Consider the following 18034-nt stretch of genomic DNA (forward strand, 5'->3'; position numbering starts at 1 on the left):
TTTTTTTTTTTTTTTTTTTTTTAAATCATTGTCTCAATACCAGTGTAAAATTAAAGCATGTGGCCTCTAGACTTGGAAATTAAGAATATTCACCCTCAAAATAAAAAGGCATAATTCCAATTAAAAAAATCATTGGATCTTTAGTATCTCTTATATGTGGTGATAACAACTGCAATCTACCTCACTATGATCATTTAAGAAAATAATTACTGTCTGTTGCTTACTTGATATTCACATTACGTTTATAATAATAATAATAATCACCTGTTCTACTGTGCTCATAGAGATGGCTCTTTCCCATTATTGTGCTCACAGAGTTGGCTCTTTTAGCACTTCCTGAACATCAATCTGAGAGGAAAATATGAAAGAAATCCCCAGAATATAAAAATTATACAGTATAAAGATCTGAAATTGGTCAGGATTATTAAGGTACTCTTTTCCAAAGACAGGGTTTCAAAATTCACTATAATATACATTTTTCAGACTCAATTTTAATCATTTCCCTTTAACATGTAAGTTTCACCAACTTCTCAAATCCAATCTAAATGAAAAATATTATCATGGCTTCTCCCTTTATGGAAGTGTCAATAGCAATTATTAGACATATCCATGTAATACACAAAATGCAAATTTTGAGAATTTCTTTAAAATTAAACTTCAAACTACACTTTATAGTCACAAAGAGTGACCAAATGATTAAAATTACAGTGAATATGTCATAAAACTTTGCTCCCTTTGGAAGCTTTTTAAAAAATATTTTTAGAACCAGAATTACAAAGAGGTGATGTGCGTACACCAAATTATTATACTTAGCCAACATAAACATACATTATGTTCTTTTCAGGCATTTAAAAAGGATTTTAGAAATGGTATTACAAAATATAGTATACCTGAATGTATTTTTTTGTGCTTTGTAAGGTGATCATGACGGATAAATGTTTTTCCACATTCATCGCACTCATATCTTTTATCATCATGATGTACTCGTAAGTGAAGCCTATAAACAAAAAAAGTGAACACCATTAAAACTGATGACACAGAAGGAAAAAGCTCAATAATGAATAAATAATAAATAAACAATGAAAATTAGGCTATCTGCTCAACCACTCATACATTATTGGATTTATTTCTATGACTTTCAGAGTTCTTTTCAGTCTTTTACCACCTGACCCCAGGGTCCCTTACTCATCTCTTTCAAGAAAGCATTTCAACATTTGTATATGCTCAAATCACTTCTCAACATTATTCCTTCCCATCATATTAGATCCTAAATCTGCTTCAATGAATCTATCACATGTCTAAGGTTGTTATCTAGCTGACTGGTCAAGGCTGAAAGATATCTAAAGTAGAAATAATCAGAAAGGAATTCGAATCAGACAAATGAAGTAAGTGTACAAGTGACTAGGCATATGATGATGATAGTAAACGATACAGTAAATGACATGGTTTGGCTCTGTGTTCCCACCCAAATCTCATCTCTAATTGTAATTCCCACATGTTAAGGGAGGGACCTGATGGCAGGTAACTGGATTATGGTGGCAGTTTCCCCCATGCTGTTCCTATGATAGTCAGTGAGTTCTCACAAGGTCTGATGGTTTAAAAGTGTTTGGCAATTGCCCCCACTCTCTCTTTCTCCTGTTTCACCTTGGTAAGACATGCCTTGCTTCCCCTTCACCTTCCACCACGAGTTTAAGTTTCCTGAGGCCTCCTCAGCCATGCGGAACTGTGAGTCAATTAAACCTTTTTTCTTTATAAGTTACCCAGTCTCAGGTATGTCTTTATAGTAGTGTACAAACAGAGTAATACAGCAAATAATTGAGAAGTAATCCTATTCTGGATAACTGTTATCAATCACAAACTAATATTTAAGAATTTTCTATCTTGTGGCTCACGCCTGTAATCCCAGCACTTTGGGAGGCCAAGGTGGGTGGATCACGAGGTCAGGAGATGGAGACCATCCTGGTTAACATGGTGAAACTCCACCTCTACTAAAAATACAAAAAATTAGCTGGTCATGGTGGCAGGCACCTGTAGTCCCAGCTACTTAGGAGGCTGAGGCAGAGGAATCCCTTGAACCCGGGAGACGGAGGTTGCAGTGAGCTGAGATGATGCCACTGCACTCCAGCCTGGGCGACACAGTGAGACTCCATCTCAAAAAAAAAAAAAGTATTTTCTATCTTTTACAAGAACTAAACTTCATAAAAATTACATTTTACTCCGTTTTTTCACACCAACAGAACAAATGGGACTCATTTTATAGCCACCCAAAGACATTACAAAAAGCTTACGTTAGCAGGATTAATTTAAGTTGAATTAATTTTATCTCCGGAGCCTCTATCTCTCTGTGTATCCTAATGAAAGGAATAGCTTTCCTTGCAAATTGCCAAAATCAGTATTGATTTGACCAAAACCAACTGACTATACTACCTCTAAAGGGGAAGTATTCAATTTAAACTTAAAACAAGATAAATAATAAATGAAAGTGTACTTACTAAAGCATTCTGATTAAAATTCTTAAGAATAATAAAAATTAAGATTGTACACACATTTCAGAAGCAGTTACATGTTATTTATTTAGAAAAAACTTCTCATAAACTGCAAATGCGGTCAACGATTCAACCATAAAAATAAATAAGTTATAATCACTATTAATGCGCAGAAGACATTTGAAAATTGCAAATGGGGAGCTTTTAATTTTGTCTTATTTTTATATTAAAATATTCTTTGATAGTAAAGAGTGGAGAAGTACACTGTTTAAATGAATTTTCATTCAAAGAAAAGTAATGAAATAAATATTTAAATAATGACTTAGTAAAGCCTTCTACAAACTTGATATGAAAAAATATTTAATAATATTTTATACCACAGAATAAAGATAAAACAAAGTTTAGTTAAAAAAAATCTATGCAGTAAAGTTTTTTGTATAATATTGCATATCATAAGGACTAAGAAATGTTTCAATTCAACAAACTTAATTAAAGTAATAAGAAAATAGAACTGAAATGGAGATATAATTCCACCTTACTTAATAAAGGGAAAAGATGGTTTTACTTACCTATACGAACTTCCATGACGAAAACTTTGCCCACAAATACTACAAAGGTGAGGCTTTTCTCCACTATGGATTCTCAAATGTTCTTTCAAAGTAGTTCTGTATTAAAATATGTATATTCAAAGATTTTTAAAATGCCAATGTATATAGTAAATAGATTTCCAGAAAACTTACTAGAAAGGTATTCAAGCTAACTGATATTATGGCAATTCTCTCCTCTTTCTCCTACAATATTTTTGTTCTTTACTGTACTAATCTCACTAGAATAGAAACATGCTTGTTATATCTCTCTCTCCTTAAAAACAAAAAAATGCTTTGGCCTTATTTGCCATTGGTTTGCTCAGAGATTTAATTATACAATCTAAGCAGACTTTCAAGAAGTATAATTTTAAAATGCTATTTATGACACTGAATTAAATTGATCTGAATTTTGATAGACAGGGTTTAATATTTAAGTAATCCAGTTTATCAGTACTGTTTCTTCCAAATATGTGCTCAATATTTGTTGAAAAAGTGTTTTAAAACAAAGAAAATGTTGTGGGTATTTCTAACTTCCAGGTGCTGATGTGAAAAAGGAACTTACATATAGAATATAATTATTACTATTCCTAAGTCTTCCAGCCCATTGGCCCCGAATGGGCTCCTGTGAAACATTACTCCTCAAAGTGCATCACTAGCAATTCCTACAGTTCTAACCTTCAAAGCTTCCCCACATATCTAAAGTGCTGAGTAATAGTGGACAAAGTTATTTTAGGGAGTAATAAACTGAAAGGCAAACATGAAATGACCTTTGCAGGCTTTTAGCTATCACTACTACAGTCATGTACTGCATAATGACATTTCAATCAATGACCATATAAACCAATGTTGTCCCATGAGATTACAATGGAGCTACACAATTCCTATAACCTAGTGGGACAGATGTGCAGGTGGAAGACAGTGATATTGATGATCCTGCCCTTGTGTAGGCCTAGGCTAATGTTTGTGTTTGTGCCTTTTGTTTTTAACAACAACAACAAGTTTAAAATGTAAAACAAATAAAAAATTTGAAAATAGAAAAAAGCTCATAGAAAATAAAATATCTTTATGCAGCTGTACAATGTGTGTTTTAAGCTAAGTGTTACTATAAAAGAGTCAGAAAGTTGAAAAAATCAAAAGTTTACAAAATAAAAATGTTACAGTAACCTGCTGTTAGCGAGGAAAATTTTTTAAAATAAATTCAGTGAAACGAAAATGTACAGTGTTTATAAAATCTACATTAGTTTACAATAATGTCCTAGGCCTTCACATTCACTCACCACTCAATCACTGACTCACCCAGAGAAACTTCTAGTCCTGCAAGCTCCACTCATGATAGGTAACCTACACAAATATATATATTCTTTTATCTTTTATACCATATTTTACTGTACTTTTTCTATGCTTAAATATGTTTAGATATATCAATACTTACCACTGTTACAATTATCTACAGTATTCAGTACAGTAACATGTGATATGGGTTTGTAGCCTGGGAACAATAGGCTGGCTAAACCACATAGCCTACATGTGTAGTAGGTTACACCATCTAGGTTTGCATAAGTACACTCTATATTTGCATGATGACAAAACTGCTTAACAACGTATTTCTCTGAACATAGCCCTGTCATTAAGAGACACATGACTGTACTGGGTTTTTATTTCAATCCCATACCTAATAAGTTTAAAAGATGAATCTCAAATAAAAGTAGAGTTTTGCCAGTAGATGGTGCTCTTCTACAAGGCCCACCAACACGACTGTAGCTACACCCAGCTTTGAGGAAAATACCCCTAAAAATATTCGCAGATCTCTACCTATTAAATAGTTGTAGTAAAAGATGGAAAGGTTATCTTTGGGTTACTTGTTTTGCCTTGTTTGCTTTTTGTTTTTACAGAAAGATAATTAAGGGGAAAAATGAATGTATAATATATAATAAACTTTATAATTTATCAATTTGTAAACGTTTTCATATAGTATACTTATTTTCCTATTTTACCATAATATCTGCTATTTTAAGAATATGGCATTTCTATTTTTTTAATTACAAAACTTTTATATACTGAAGAGTGTAAAAAATTTATAAGTACTGTTTAAAGAATGGTAAACACTTATATGCAGAATAAGAACATTACTAGTACCTTAGAATGTCTCCCCCTACTCCTCCCTGATCTCATCCTCCTTACCACCCCTCCTCAGAATTATATATGTAATAGATTTCCAGAAAACTTACTAGAAAGGTATTCAAGCTAACTGATATTATGGCAATTCTCTCCTTTTTTCCTACAATATTTTTGTTCTTTACTGTACTATTCTCACTAGTATATAGACATGCTTGTTATATCTCTCTCCCCATGTAGCCTACATAGTCTACATGTGTAGTAGGCTATACTCTCTAGGTTTGCATAAGTATACTCCATATTTGCATGATAAGAATAAAAAACTACACAAGATATCATATGCTTTTGAAAAACTGAATAACAAGCACGAACCTAACAATATTGCCACTATTAGATAAAGGGCCCAGAAGACAGCATGAACAGGAACTCCAGGTCAGAGTCTAGCTCCTTCTAGCATGTCAGTAATTAAAGTGATGAGAAATACTGGAAGACAAAGGGTTCACATAGTCGGAGTATCTGGCAGAGCTAGAATAGACCAGCTACTGAAAGTCTGGCAGAAATAGAGTCAAAGTAAGTAGGCTGCTCTATATATTTTCCTTCTAAGCTTACCATGACCTACCTCTAATTCTCATGAATAGCTCAAAAAAAGGAAATTTCTGTGAAATGAGTATCCTCAGTTAAATCAAGCAAAAGGGCCTAAAGATAAGAGTAGGAGGCGGGCACGGTGGCTCATGCCTGTAATCCCAGCACTTTGGGAGGCTGAGGTGGGCGGATCACCTGAGGTTGGGAGTTTGAGACCAGCCTGACCAACATGGAGAAACCCCACCTCTACTAAAAACACAAAATTAGCTGGACATGGTGGCACATGCCTGTAATCCCAGCTCCTTGGGAGGCTGAAGCAGGAGAATCAATTGAGCCTGGGAGGCCGAGGTTGCGGTGAGCTGAGGTCACGCCCCATTGCACTCCAGACTGGGCAACAAGAGCAAAACTCCGTCTCAAAAAAAAAAAAGAGTAGGAACCTCATTAGCACACAGAGGTACTAGACAGAGGCACAGTACAGATAAAAGAAACATGCTAGCAGGGATGGTGGCAATAATCTCCATCATGTCTTGGGTCATACTACCAACAGTATGGTCTACCCATTACACATCCTACACACCCGACATAGTGGGATCTTCTTTCACCATCCTCCTGTGTTCTCTCTTTGCTTCTTTCCCATGTTACAACTATTTCCTATAGCCCTTGTCTTCCTCTTTATTAGTTTATTTCCTCATTTTGGTGGAGCACACCCTTCAGTAGTTTTATAGGAAAAAATACATTAAAGGCTTATTTTTTGACACCATGAAAATATCTTTATTCTATCTTGAGATTTGATTGGTTAGTTTGACTGAGAACAGAGTTCAAGTTTGGATATTATTTTCATTCAGAATTTTAAAGGCACTACTTTATGATCCAACTTCTACTGTTGATGTTGTTAAAAGTCCAAGTAGTTCTAATCAATGTGTGTGGCTTTTCTCCCTCTCTAGAAGCATAGAAAAGTTTCCCTTTGTTCCCTATGTCTGAAATATAATAGTGATGTACCTTGGTATATGTCTATTTTCATCTAAGCATATGATGTGTCATTTCTATCTGGCAAACTCATACCTTTCAGTTCTGGAAATCACCTTGAATTATTTCGACGGTGATTTTCCCCCTCTATTTTCTCTGTTCTTTCTTTCTAAAACTCCTATTATTCAGATGCTAGACTTGCCTGGTCCTCTACTGTTCTAATCATTAGTTTATATTTCTGGTTTTTGCTCTACTTTTTGGCCTTTAACCCTTCCATTAAGGTCTATACTTGGGCCATCATGACTTGAATTTCCAGGAGCTCTAAATTATTCCTTGAGTGTTCCTTTTCTATATCATCCTATTCTTATTTAATGGATTTGATATCTTCAACTGGGGTAAAAAAGTAGTAATTGTTTACTTCTAAAATTTTCTTCTTCCTTAATAATCTGTTTCTTTAAAGTTTTTTTTTTCCATTTATCTGTGTTAGAATCTATTTTCTATGTTAAAGGTTTTCCTCATACATATTGTAATCCTTGACTATCTGCTTTTGATTAAATATGATAGGCTAAAAAGTGACTGAGAAGGGCAAAGGACATGGGAGGTCTTGATGACTCAGCCTTCACTGTAGGTGATCTGGGTGTACCATTTGTTAGGGAATATATCTGCCCTTAGGTTGCTCAGATTTTCAGGAAACAGATTAGAAGTCCTAAAAATCTGAGCAACCTAAGGGCAAATATATTCCCTGTCAAGTGGTACACCAAAAAGCCAAGAAATTTGCAGAGAGAAGGCCTGAGGATCACTGCTTTCAGCATGCAGAATATACCTTGTCATGTAGCTACGTGGCATACTTCCGTCTAGCAACGCTGTTGGGAGAGGGACAGGTGTCTAGTAGCAATGGCATGAGCAGATGGTGGAAGAGAATCCGATGATATTACTCCTAAAACTTCTGAAGTTTTTAATCTAGTGCTCCTTGTTCTGCCTCTCCTTCAACCCAGTTCTGAGGTACCTAATACTGCCAGTATTAGGTGATTAGGTGATATATACATTCTGTGATGTAAACTACATTTTCATATGTCTCCATTTCCACGTTGGGGTTTGTCTTTCTTGGATCTGCTAAGTCAATTACCCCCAATCCATCTGTTTCATAGCTCCCAAACCTATGTCATTCTTGTTACATTTCTGTTCTCCCTATATTTGTAGCTTACTCTTTTTAAAAAACAAACAAAAACTCTTAATATAGTTTGGTGGGGTCTCAGAAAGAAATAAAATATGTACATTAAATCGTCCATCTAAAACCTGCAAATCTTGACTCTATATCAACTTCCCTAACATTCATGTAATTCCTTTTTTCCTTGTATTTCAAACTAAAGCACAATTCATGCATTTTATGTTTTATGTTACCCTAACACTTATAAATCATATTCATTATTTTTACATAACAGCACTAGGATTTTTCTGGGTATGTAGATAATTCTTCACCTTTCTCGTACTGATTTTCCACAGATAAAGCAAGTCCATTTTCTCTTTCCGCCATGAGTACATTCTATATGACGTTTCAAATTTCCAGTGTCATTAAACTGGCGACCACATATATCACATGGAAAAGGACCTAAAAAGGAAAAAATAGTGTGCATTTGAAGTTTAAAGAGTAGATACCAAGTTAAATTTAATAGGCATGCTGTAAATTCATGCCTATCCTGTTGGTGCATATGTCATAATACACTGCAATTTCTCCTCTAGGTTGTTTATTCTTAGAATAACATTTCCATATTCCTACAACCAAGTATAGGTTGTAGACATAGAATAAATGTTGAACAAACTAATAAGTTATTGAATTGAAATGTCCAATTCCTGGTTTGAAATCAGACTGGAACAAAGTAGAAAAGGCTGCATACTAAAGTTTTGGGGAAAGTGGGTAATAAAAATCTTTGAAAGAACGAATGGAGGACTTAAGAGAGTTTATAGCTTGTAAATATTTCTGTTTGGTGGTACAAAATTAGGCCCAGACCTTTCATAGTAATATTGACATTAGCTGGATTTTGAATTTCACTTTGATTTTACCAAACAAACAACTAGAGATAAGACAGTGTTATACTGACTGACAAAATATAAGAAAGACAAAGAATGCGTAAAAAAGAAGTATAGTAAACATAGCTCAAGGAAGCTATATATTTGCAAGAAGATGTCTCAGTATATGGAAGGACAAACTGAAGAAAGAATTCTAATGAATTAATCATAATAGCACAATGGAAAGAAAACAGAATTAAGACGCTGAAATTGAGAAACATACCTATAAGCAAAATTGCTTGGTAGCCACAGTAGCTCTGGGTAAATTTCAATGTGTTTTATACATTAGAAATGAGAGATGATCTCAAAATGTACATTGTATTAAGTATCTTTAATATATTCTCATCTAAAATCTCTAATATTTCATTTTTCATGGGATCTGATTACTCATTTATTAACTCATTCAACAAGTATTTATTGATTCTTAATTCACATCAATTACTGTGTTAAGTATTATGAAAAATCTCTCCACTTCCTCTGAACCAAAAAAAGGATCTAAGAAATTGAAAAAAGGAAAGTCAGTACTTGCATAGCTGAAAAAAAAGATGAAGTAAATACAAGTGCCAAAATAAGCTTATTATGCAAAATGTGTGCTTGTCAAAGAATGAAATATCTACTAGTAAAACATTTTTATAAAATATGACTATATGTATAGCTGGAGGCTTCAGCAGGGCAAAGGAAGAAATGAAGCGTTCTCTGTAATGTTCAGTTACTTTCCAGGATTCTTCAGAGAAAATAACAACTACATTTTTTTCCTGTACTGGATCTCCAGTTTTACATGTAGCTAAACCTATTTGAACAACCTCCTGGGCTCAAGCAATCCTTATACCTCAGCCTCCCCTCTTTTATCTATTTACTTTTTTTGTACAGACAGCATCTTACTAGGTTGCTCAGGCTGGACTCGAACTCCTGGGCTCAACTGGTCCTCCTACCTCTGTCTCCCAAAGTGCTGGGATTAGAGATGTGGGTCACCATGCCTGGCCAGGATCTGACTTTTAAAAGTCAAACTACAATTTTTACAAGTATATATTCATATATATTAAAAATTCTTCTCCTTTAACTGTTCAGATTGCACTACTTACGTATCTTTCCCTCTGATTTAATAGAATATATAATCCTAATGTAGACAGTATGAGTGTTGCTTTGAATACTCTAAAGCAGTAGTTATCAAAGTGTGATATCTAGATCATCTGACCAGCATCACCTGGGAACTTGCACAAAATGCAAATTTTGGGGCCATACTCCAGGCCTATCTCAATCAGACACCCTGGGAAATCCATTTTAATAAGGTCTCCGGTTGCGTATGATATATACCAAATTTCATGAAGCACTTATCTGAAGTATATAGTGATTCAAGGGACTAGAAGCATAGAGATGGAATGCAAAAGAAGCTCTGTCTCTATATATAATATCGCTTTGAGTATTTTACATATGCATGTATACATACGTATGTATACATATGAATGTATACATACATATGTATACATGTGAATGTATACATACATATGTATACATATGAATACACACACAAACATAGAAAATACTCAGATAATACTCTATTTGGTTTATTTTCTTAAATAATGGCCAAAAATGCAAGCTACTACATCACAAGCCATATTTCTCAACGGTCTTAGAAAGACTGAAAATTATAATACTAGAAGTGACAACATATTCAGAGAAAGACAATGGAACTATGCCTGGCTCTACATTTGGCACTTATACAGTACCTCATTTAATCCTCACAACAGTAACTAAGAAGAAGGCATTAACCTCACTTTAACAAACGAGGAAGCTGGAAGTCTGAAAAGGTGTTCCAGATCACATAGTAAGTGGCTAAGTCAGACTCAGAAAACAAGCCTGGCTGGAAAGCCTTCTACTTCCACTTCTACATCATGCCACACCTATTAAACCTTTTCTTCAAGTAAATGTCAACCTACCCCAGTAAATGTCAACTCTCATTTAAAAATCATACAAAATACCTAATCAGTTGTAAAATATGTGTGTGTACACAGTATTAAAATGTAATGATTTATATACTGGTTCGATTACCTATTACACTGTAATTTAATTTGGCAGAAATAGTATCACCAGATCCTAACACAGATCCTAACTGATCATATAGTTAACAGTTTTACCATAAATATTTACTATTTTGAATGTTGAATGTATTTTCCTTGTGTATTTTCTGCCATGAAAATCCAATGGCAGGTGAGCTAAGCCTTACTGCCTAATATTTCTGGAATACCTCTCATTATTGTTATGCTGCAGCAAGATAAATAATCTCTTAACAAGCCATAAAAATATTCTAGTTCAACCACTTCTAAAGAATTCCCTCTTCAACAACTCTAACAGATAGTAAGGTAAGTTCAGCACATGCTTATATACTTGTATAATTTCACTGATAGGAAAGTATTAGGTAAGACAAGTTACTTTAGTTTGTAAGCTCCAACGCTAAAAAAATTGTCATATTTCTCTATGATGTTTCTGCAAGGTGGGACCAAAAAGATTACCTAAAATTTTCATATCAAAAAGAAAGAAGTATAACAATTCTCCAATAAAAACTACTTTTCCTGGAACAAAACTCTAAAGAAATTTATCCTGTGAACATTTCAACTATAGTTTGGTAACTATAAAAACTGTTTCTATATGATGGCTTCTTAGAAGTGCTGAAACTGAATACTATGACAGAACAACTTAGTAAAGGCAATTTGGAGAGTATAAGCTTCAGGTAAATAATCTTCCAGCATATACTGGTCTTATATACTAGACTCACAAAGATTAAGCATTCCTTGTTGCACAAGAGTGCCTCGAATTTATTTGAGGCACAGCTGCTCTATCTTCCTTTCCCAAACAAAATATTTCAAGGACCATCAGATGTTTTTCACATGATATCATTTCAAGACTCTATATCACCAAAATTACCCATCTCTAAAATATATATTTGTCATTATCCATCTTAAATGTGGTATACAGAAATGAATGCAATTTTCCAGATCAATTAAAAAATCAGGCTGTTATTTCCCTAATTCTGAAAAATATACTTTTATTAATATAGTTTAAAACTACACTGGTTTTTGTAAATCATATCAAATTGTTGGTTCACACCGTGTCCAAAAAGCCTCTACTTTTAAGGTCAACTGTAAAGTGAGTAGTTTGGATGATAAACTATTTTATAGTTCTTAAAGACTTAACAACTAAAAGATCATTCCTTTAAGTTTAGAGCTTTTTCTTAATTAATTGTAGCTTAATTTGTTTTGACCTATAGTATAGCATACAGATTTTTGAAAGATGTTTATTTTCCAGCAAATTAAATACCCTTGCCAGCTTTATGCCATCTATAAATTTCATAAGCAATGAAGTATACATATTTATCTAAGTTGTTAACCAAAGCAATGAACTGAACATGGAGAGGGCCTCTATCGGTAATGATAAAATTCATTAATGGGATTAAGTGTCATAAATTTACCGAAGTATACTGCCATCTAGAACACAACTCTCCACCTTGGCCATAACCATTGGGAAGGTAATTCATTAAATACTATAAAGAATTCCAAATATACTAAGTTTATTCTAATCCTTGAAAAAATATTTTTTTTCCAAAAGAAGAATGTCTCATCCTAAGCACCCACAAACCTATCCAACATCAACTATGAATAAATGCACAGTTCATGCCCACTGGCACATTTGCCACCAAAAAAATGAACAAAAACAAAAAACCCAAGACACACCAAAAAAAAAAAAAAACCAAGACAAAAAAAAAAAAAAAAAAAAACACATTTAGACATCCACTGTGACATATACAGCACTCCTCTCAACTTATATGACTTTCTTTGCCTAAGCCAATACTCAAGGTTCACCAATAGTAGTTCAATGCCCCAAAATGAAATATTTAGGTATAAATCTAACAACATAGGTATGAGATCTATACGAGAAAACTATAAAACCCAGTTGAAAGAAATCAAAGAACTAAATAAATGAAGAGATATCCCATGTTCATGGAAAGAAAAGACTCAACTTCACAACTTGATCTATAGACTCAATGCAATCCCAATCAAAATCCCAGAAAGTCATTTTGAGGATATCAACAAAATGATTCTAAAGTTAACATGGAAAGGCAAAAGATTCAGAAGTGCCAACACAACATTGAAAGAGAAAATAAGTTTGGAGGGCTAACATTACTTGACTTTAAGGCTTACTATAAAGCTACAGTAATCAAGACAGTCTAGTACTGACAATAATAATAATAAAGTAGATCAATAGAACAGAATACAGAGCCCAGAAACAGACCTGCATAAATATGGTCAACTAATATTTCACAAAGAAGCAAAGGCAATACAATGTAAGAAAGATAGCCTTTTTAAGAAATGGTCCTAGAACAAATGGATAGCCACAGACAAAATAAAAGAAAAAAAAGAATCTAGGCACAGACCTTACATCCTTTTTGAACTCAAAATGGATCACAAATATAAATAAATATAAAACTATAAAACTCCTAGAAGATAACACAGGCAAAAATGTAGATGACCTTAGGTTTGGCAATGACTTTGCACAATTCATGAAAGAAATAGTAGATGAATTGGACTTGATTAAAATTAAAATTTTCCTCTGTCACAGAAACTGTCAAGATGATGAAAAGTCACAGATTGAAAGGAAATACTTTAAAATGAATATCTGATAAAGAAGTGTTATCTAAAATACACAAAGAACTCTCAAAATTCAAAAATAAGTAAACAACTTGATTAAAAAGTGAGCCAAAGACCTAAGAGACACCAACCAAAGAAGATATATAGATGGTAAATAAACATATGAAAAGATGCTCCACATTATATGCCATCAGGAAAACGCAAATTAATGCAATGAGATACCACTACAAACCTATTACAATGGCCAAAATTTGGAACACAGAAAACATCACATGCTGAAGAACACGAAGTGACATACTCTCATGGGAATGCAAAATGATAGAGCTACTTTGGAAGACAATTTGACAGTTTCTTACCAACTAATTATACTCTTACCATCTGATCCAGCCCTTGTTCTCCTAGGTATTTAACCAAAGCAATTGAAAACCTAAGTCCACATAAAATCCTACACATAGATATTTGGAGCAATTTTATTTATAATTGCCAAAACCTCGAAGCAACCAAGATACCCTTCAGTGGGTGAATGGATAAACTGTGGTATATCCAGACAATGGAATAAAGTCCTCCTTAGGTATCCATGAGGGACTGGTTCCAGGACCACCCAGGATACCAAAATCTATGGATGCTCCAGTCTGTTATATAGGGTAGTGTAGTAACTACATGCAAACTATGCACATCCTCCTGTATACTTTAAATCATCTCTGGATTACTTAATACATAATACAATAGAAATGTAATGTAAATCACTGTTATACTATATTTTAAAATGTGTATTATTTTTTATTGTTGTATTATTACATTTTGCTTTATTTATTTACGTTTTAATATCTCTGATCCACAGTTGGTTGAATCCGCAGACATAGAACTCATGGATATGGAGGGCCAATCGCATCATTAAGCACTATACTAAGTGAAAGAAGACAATCTGAAAAGGCTACACATTGTATGATTCCAACCATATAACATTCTGGAAAAGGCAAAAGTATGGAGACAATAAAAAGATCATCAAGTAGTAGATGAGGTATCGAAAACAAATGAACCAACAAACAAAGTATAAAGATCAGTGGTTGCCAGGGGTTGGTGTGGGAGACAAATGGAGAAGCACAGGGAAATTTCGAGGTAGTGAAACTATTCTGTATGATACTATAATGATACACATCATTATAGATTTGTTAAACAACAAATATACAATATACAATACCAAGAGTGAATCCTAGTCTAAACTAGAGTCTTTGGGCAATTATGATGTGTCAATGTAGGTTCATCAACTGTAACAAATGTACCACTCTGGTGAAGGACTGCTGATAATGGGGGAGACTGTGCATACGTGAGGCAAAGGGTATATGGGAACTATCTATTCCTGCTTCTCAATTTTGTTGTAAACCTAAAACTGCTCTTAAAAAGTCTTTTAGGAGAAAACTTCTCCAGCATGATGTGATAATTAATAATTGCTATGGCTGCTTTAAGGAAAAGTAACTTGCTTACCCAGATGGAACTTTTCTTGGTGCTTTAACCGAGCAAACCGTGATTTAAAATGTTCTTCACAATAGGTACACTTAAAAGGTTTATCTTGAGAATGTAGAATCATATGTTCCTCCAAGTGTGGTCTTCGAGTAAAAGATTTCTTACAAATCTAAATTAAAACGTAAATAAAATGTTAAGAGAACCTGAATTAAAAATTGTAATACTAAACTTATAATGAGAAGCAAAAACCATATAAATTCAATAAAGATAATTTTCTCCCAACAGAAAACGTAACAAAAAGTAAAACTAAATTCTAATTGTGCAGAAAAAAAGTACTGTATAGGAAGTAAGAATGTTTTCAAATTAGAACTAAAGGTAGCTGAATTTCAACTTTTTACATTTCTAGTGGGGATACAGAATAATCATACTATCTTAATTCTAGTCAGAATTTCTAAATCCATGAAATATATTATTTTTTAGTCATTTCTATGTCAGAATAAAAGATTTTATCAGTGTTGTCATATATTTGAATAAGAATATGAAGAAGAAGCCACAGAAAAATTACTTCAAAATATTTCTCTTGAAGTGGTCAATCTATAAAAATTTGACATTAATCAGATTTTTTAAAAGAGGAGTAGGCTGCTAATAGTAACACACCAATAATAGTAACACAACACACACTGTATATGCCAGGCACAATGCTGAGTAATTCGTAGATTATTTTTCTTAATTCTTACAATAATCCTGTGAGATAGATGCAGTAGGCATTATTAACATTTTATAGCTAAGGATGATAAAACTTAGTAAGGGGAAGACACTATCTTATGCAGATTCAAATACTGTAATTAATAATTGACTTCAATTTCCAGAAGCTGAAATCAGAGAAATTGTGTGAATTTTGCTGTATATATAAATTGAATCTTTGGATTAAAGAAGGCAAAAATAACAGCTAAGGACACCTTTAAAAAAGATTCACCTAGGCCAGGTGTGGTGGATTATGCCTGTAATCTTAGCACTTTGGGAGGCTGAGATGGGAAGATCAGTTGAGGTCAGGAGTTCAGGATCAGCCTGGCCAACATGGTGAAACCCATCATTACTAAAAATACAAAAATTAGCTGGGTGTCGTAGTGTGCACCTGTAGTCCCAGCTACTCGGGAGGCGGAGGCAGCAGAATCTCTTGAACCCAGGAGGAAGAGGTTGCAGTGAGCCAAGATCATGCCACTGCACTCCAGCCTGTGTGACAAAACAAGACTGTCTCAAAAAAAAAAAAAAAAGATTAAATACTGAAAAAATACTCAGAGGTACTACAGAATAAAGATGTCCATAAGTACTATGCTACTCCTCCTATTAAATCTACCCGGGTTAGAGTGACTTGTTTAGCCAACAAAATGTGGTAGAAGTGATTTTCAGAGACTTCTGGGTCTATGCCATAAAGTCTAACAGTTTTTATCTAGGCTTCTGGGAACACGTACTCACTCTTGGAACTTAGCTGCTATGCTAGAAAGAAGCTCAAGAAGCCTCAAGAAAAGACCAAAGTAGAGAAGAACAGAGGTTCCTGGTAAACAGTCCTTGGTGAGATTCTAGCCAACAACAAACACCAAGTTACCTGTCATGTGAGTGAGCCACTTTCATTTTTTGTTGGCTTGTTTGTTTGTTTGAGATGGAGTCTGGCTCTGTTGCCCAGGCTGGAGTGCAGTGGTGTGATCTCAGCTCATTGCCACCTCTGCCTCCCTAATTCAAGCAATTCTCTTGCCTCAGCCTCCCAAGTAACTGGGATTACAGATATGAACCACTAGGCCCAGCTAATTTTTTTTTTTTTTTTTTGGTAGAGACAGGCTTTCACCATGTCTGCCAGGCTGGTCTCAACTCCTGCCCTTAGGTGATCCATCCACCTTGGCCTTCCAAAGTGCTGGGATTACAGGTATGAGCCACCACACCTGGCCTTGAGTGAGCCACTTTGGAAGTGACCCCAGACTCTGCCAGATCATGCACTAGCTAAAAACAACTGAGTGAATACAACAAGTGGAACAGATGAATTAACCTAGCAAATCCCTGCCCCAAATTTGGATTCCTAACACACAAAAATTTGGATTCCTAACACACGAAAGGGTGAGACATATCAAAATAGTTGCTTAAGGCCACTAAGGTTTTAGATAGTTTATTATGTTAACAACGTATACCCAGAAATGGGGGAGAAAATCTAACATTTTATACTCTGTGTAACAGTAATGTCATAGTTTATATACATAATCATAAATACATGCTACAGTGATTACAATGAAAATTAAAACTAAGATTTCCACTTCTTAGGTCCATCATCTAAAAACTAATTTATTTAATTTATAGATTTAATTTATAAATTAGATTTATATTTAATTTATTAAATTAATTTATAAAAATTTTTTTAGATTTAATTTATAAAAAATTATAAATTTAGATTTAATTTATAAAAATATTAGAATAGATTTAATTTATAAAATATATTTATAGATTTACATTTAATTTCTAAAAAAATTAATTTAATTTATAAAAAATATAAATTAAATTTAGATTTAATTTACAAAAAATATTAGAATAATTTTGTATAAAAGGAAGATTTTAAAATCTTAAGTGAGATAAGCTAAGTCACATTATTTTAAAACCTAATTACTTTACTTTCCCAAAAGACATTGCATTTACTTTTAGTTTGCTAAAACAAATTAAAAACTCTTACATCACATTTCCAACTCTCACTCTTAGTCTTCTTAATGGAAATAAATTCTTGTGCATTTTCAGGATGAAATCTATCAGAAGAAAAGAAAAAGATTATTAGGAAAAGGTTATATTAGTTAAATCAATATTCCATATGAATATGTTAACAGTAATTACCAGGATCAAGTACTGATCCCTTTCATAAAGAGACAAGTAGGCATAGATGAGCTCTTAAAGAAGGTAAAACTATCATTTTAATAAATGCATATGTATACCTAAGTTTATGCAGAAATAAATAAAAATATATTCATCTTTTAAATACATTCAGGAACCTAGCTCTTTATAGATCAACTGTAAGGTAATTTACTTGATTGTTTTTTTTAGTCCAGATTTCAGTAAATTTAATTTTTAGAGTTAAATATATAATACTCTA

The 18034-nt window shown here is 33.5% G+C and overlaps 1 protein-coding gene across 3 annotated transcripts in view; it reads right to left on the reverse strand.

Moving 5' to 3' along the window:
- The window catches only part of ZBTB41 (zinc finger and BTB domain containing 41), a 54168-nt gene that overhangs the window by 26726 nt on the left and 9408 nt on the right, over positions 1-18034 (reverse strand). For all 3 annotated transcript variants that reach the window (XM_017506055.1, XM_037730475.1, XM_037730474.1), the window contains exons 4-8: positions 17624-17693; positions 14932-15079; positions 8216-8345; positions 3056-3151; positions 891-997 (exon numbers count right to left, since the gene is read on the reverse strand). In XM_017506055.1, the coding sequence (XP_017361544.1) occupies positions 891-997; positions 3056-3151; positions 8216-8345; positions 14932-15079; positions 17624-17693 (551 nt within the window). The remainder of the gene's footprint in view (positions 1-890; positions 998-3055; positions 3152-8215; positions 8346-14931; positions 15080-17623; positions 17694-18034) is intronic.

The sequence above is a fragment of the Cebus imitator genome, unplaced genomic scaffold (assembly GCF_001604975.1).
Source record: "Cebus imitator isolate Cc_AM_T3 unplaced genomic scaffold, Cebus_imitator-1.0 Scaffold347, whole genome shotgun sequence".
Taxonomy (NCBI): Eukaryota; Metazoa; Chordata; class Mammalia; order Primates; family Cebidae; genus Cebus; species Cebus imitator.